The sequence below is a fragment of the Xenopus laevis genome, chromosome 5L (genome assembly GCF_017654675.1).
Source record: "Xenopus laevis strain J_2021 chromosome 5L, Xenopus_laevis_v10.1, whole genome shotgun sequence".
Taxonomy (NCBI): domain Eukaryota; kingdom Metazoa; phylum Chordata; class Amphibia; order Anura; family Pipidae; genus Xenopus; species Xenopus laevis.
Genome location: NC_054379.1, coordinates 109,631,063 through 109,634,017, shown reverse-complemented (window position 1 = coordinate 109,634,017; position 2,955 = coordinate 109,631,063). Strand labels below are relative to the sequence as shown.

The 2,955-nt window shown below is 36.2% G+C and overlaps 1 protein-coding gene across 1 annotated transcript; it reads right to left on the bottom strand.

The window, feature by feature from the left end:
* Nucleotides 1-262: 262 nt before the first annotated feature.
* rtp3e.1.L (receptor (chemosensory) transporter protein 3 gene E gene 1 [provisional] L homeolog) lies at nucleotides 263-2,744 on the bottom strand. Its single transcript, XM_018262449.2, has 2 exons — nucleotides 2,558-2,744; nucleotides 263-1,308 (listed from the first exon to the last, which is right to left on the bottom strand). Exons 1-2 carry the CDS (start codon nucleotides 2,692-2,694, stop codon nucleotides 801-803), a joined length of 645 nt encoding a protein of 214 aa, XP_018117938.1. The 5' UTR covers nucleotides 2,695-2,744; the 3' UTR covers nucleotides 263-800.
* Nucleotides 2,745-2,955: the final 211 nt, after the last annotated feature.

Sequence of the window (2,955 nt, the reverse complement as noted above, 5' to 3'; positions counted from 1 at the left end):
CTTAACAGAAAAAATATATATTTTATTTTAGATTTTATATTTAATTAATTTAAAATGGTATTACACTCTATTTTGCACATTCATTTCCTACTTCAGTTTCAATGGTAAAAAAAAAAATAATTCTACCTTTTTGTGATGGCACTGATTGCCTTATATTCGGATATGACAAATACGGAATCCCCAATAAAACAGAACAAAAATACATTAAAAAAACTTGAACCCAAGATTTTTTATTTCAGAAAATTACACTAGATAACAGAAATCAAGATAATATTTTATTAACGTATTCATTGTTTAAACAGTGGATCATTTTTTGTTGTAGTAACATATAATATTGTTACATATAACATGAGGGCACAGGGCATTAGTAAACAATGTCTGCATAGCTCTTATTTCACAGTCTTTTCCCAGGAAACAAAACTAAACACTGCCCTTCCCCATATCTATAATGAGTTAAAGATACAGGTGTTACTCAATTGGATAAACGCTGGAAGCTGAAACATAAGATCCTATGTACAATCCTTACTATGTCCATAGATTTTAAGTTTTTTATAAAAAAAAATTTAGTTAGGTCGGTCTGAATGGCAAGATAAGAACCTATTTTCATGGATATATCTATGTACAGTGCATATAGATTGTAAAGCTGAAAGTACAAAACATTTCTGTTGGTGAAATATGTCTATAAAGGTTTTCATCCATCCAGGTCAGGGTATATCTAGTAGAAGTAAATCTAGAGCAACTGGACAGCTGTGGTTGGTGAGCAACTTTAGACAGAATTCTGGTGCCTAGGTTGCGCAGAACTAAACAAAATTGTATTTCATTATCCAGATAAAACATATCAAAACAATTATAGCAAAGAAGCAGGCACAGAAACAAGCCTTAAAGTTACAACTGTCTTGTTGTTGAAAAGAGTTTAATTGGGTCTTAGATTCCTTTTCCTCAATGTTCACAGTGATATGTCTGAAGTGATGACTATTAAAAGCTTTTGCTTTGCAGATGCCTAAACGACAAGCCTGACACAGTTCCTTTATGTGTGGTCCATGCCCACTCTGCCCATCATCTGCAGGATCCAGTTGTGGAACATATTCTCCATAGCACTTCTTTCTTATAGTTTTGATCAGATTCTGTACAATGATTCTGATTATTCTGTTTGGCATTTTAGGTTTTATGTATTGATCAATGCAGTTTTTACACTGCTGCCCCAATGGATTCATCATGACTCTCCCTTGCCGGTTAGTCAGTTGTATGTAGAACTCAATGACAGAATGTATGGATTTCCAGGAGTTAGGACAATCAGGACATTTGTACCTGCAAATGTTCAAAATCATTGTAACAATTAAAGAAATGTGCCTGGTCTCCGATTCGTAGCTTTAACTGAAATTCTAGAATTTTTACTAAATTCATCTAAACATTTTCAGTAACAAGCAATACAAACTGTACATAAATTCTTTTGTTATAATGCATTTCAACATTTGGAAAGTTGGTAAAACTAGTATATAGAACATGTGAAGAAAAACATTCTAATGTGGAAGCAGCAATATATATTTTGCTATAGAAAACACATTTTGGGGACATTTGGAATTTTCACAAATGGATTTTACTGGGGTGGGCTGGGCTTGGAGCAATTTTCTTGGTGCTAGAGCACTTAGTACTAGAAGTAAAAGAAACCGGTCTTCAGCTGTTCTGGTATGAACTTTGTAGCACAGAATTAAATATACATCTCTACCTTCATACTGCATCTTGCAAGAAGTGTTCAGTGGAGAGAAGGAAAACAGAGCTAGGTTTTCATGACTGTGATAAAGGTAATGGGATATGGAGGTGGCAGAGACTAAACAGAGGAGTGGAAAATAAAAAATGCAATACTAATGTTTATATAAAAGAGAAGGAAGAGAGTTAAGCAAACACAGAGATGAGAGGGGCGAAAACACAGAGGCTTAGGAAGAAAGAGAACATACAAGAAGGATCATTCCCAGCTGTTTGCAGATGCAGCTTGCCATGTTTTTTCACACAATGCTGCATTTGTTTTTTTTTACAGAATTTCAGTATATTTGACTCAACCACCCCCTCAGGTGATCTTAACCACACACCTGTCCAGACATTGACATTATGGGGGAAATGTTGCACTGCGGGTAAAAAAAATGGCAATTTGTGGCCAAGAATTGTACTTTGCACTGCACTTACAGTTATTCAAGTAACAGAGCCACTCCTGCCATGAGTCAAGATGAGAACCTTTTTCTGATCCAGTGATCCATGGAGCGGCCAGTTACCAGGGGCAGCACAAAGCCTCTGGTAACTTTAAGAGCCAAATTTCAGTTTTTTAAAATGGAAATTTGGCTCTGCTAGTGCAGTGAGCACAATATTGCTCACTACACTAGTGATGCGGCCACTCCTGGACCTGCTCTGACGGTATAAGTTAGAAGCGCGGAGTGGGGGGTGCAGCATTGGGATGTTGCCTCAGGTGGCAGCAGCCCCTGAAATGCCCCTGTCAAGGAATCAGAGCTAGCTGGAGACAATATGAAATTTTTAAAAAAAGAGTAATCAGTTTCTAAATACTCACTCTCCAAAAGCATCACGTTGAGTGAATGGTATCCAACCCATTTGATTTGGTTTCTCATTGCAGATTTTTATAGTCCATATATCTGGTCCAAAAACGTTTTTATAAAATGCCTTTTTCCAGTGCCGATAGTTGCCCATTGTTTCTCTGAACAGCTAATTGTGTTCTAGCATGTTATATCATATACCAACATTACTTCCTGATGGTCTGAACAATGTGGGTGCGGCTATAAGATAAAGATAACTAGATTAATGATTAACTGCAAGTGGATCTTTGATTATGTTACTGTAACTGGTTCAAAACTGAAAAACAAGAAACACCAAAAGGAGCGCAGAAGACAAGTGAGAAGCACATACTTGACTGAGACTTAATGGGAATCTATATGCAAAAAAATAAATTTG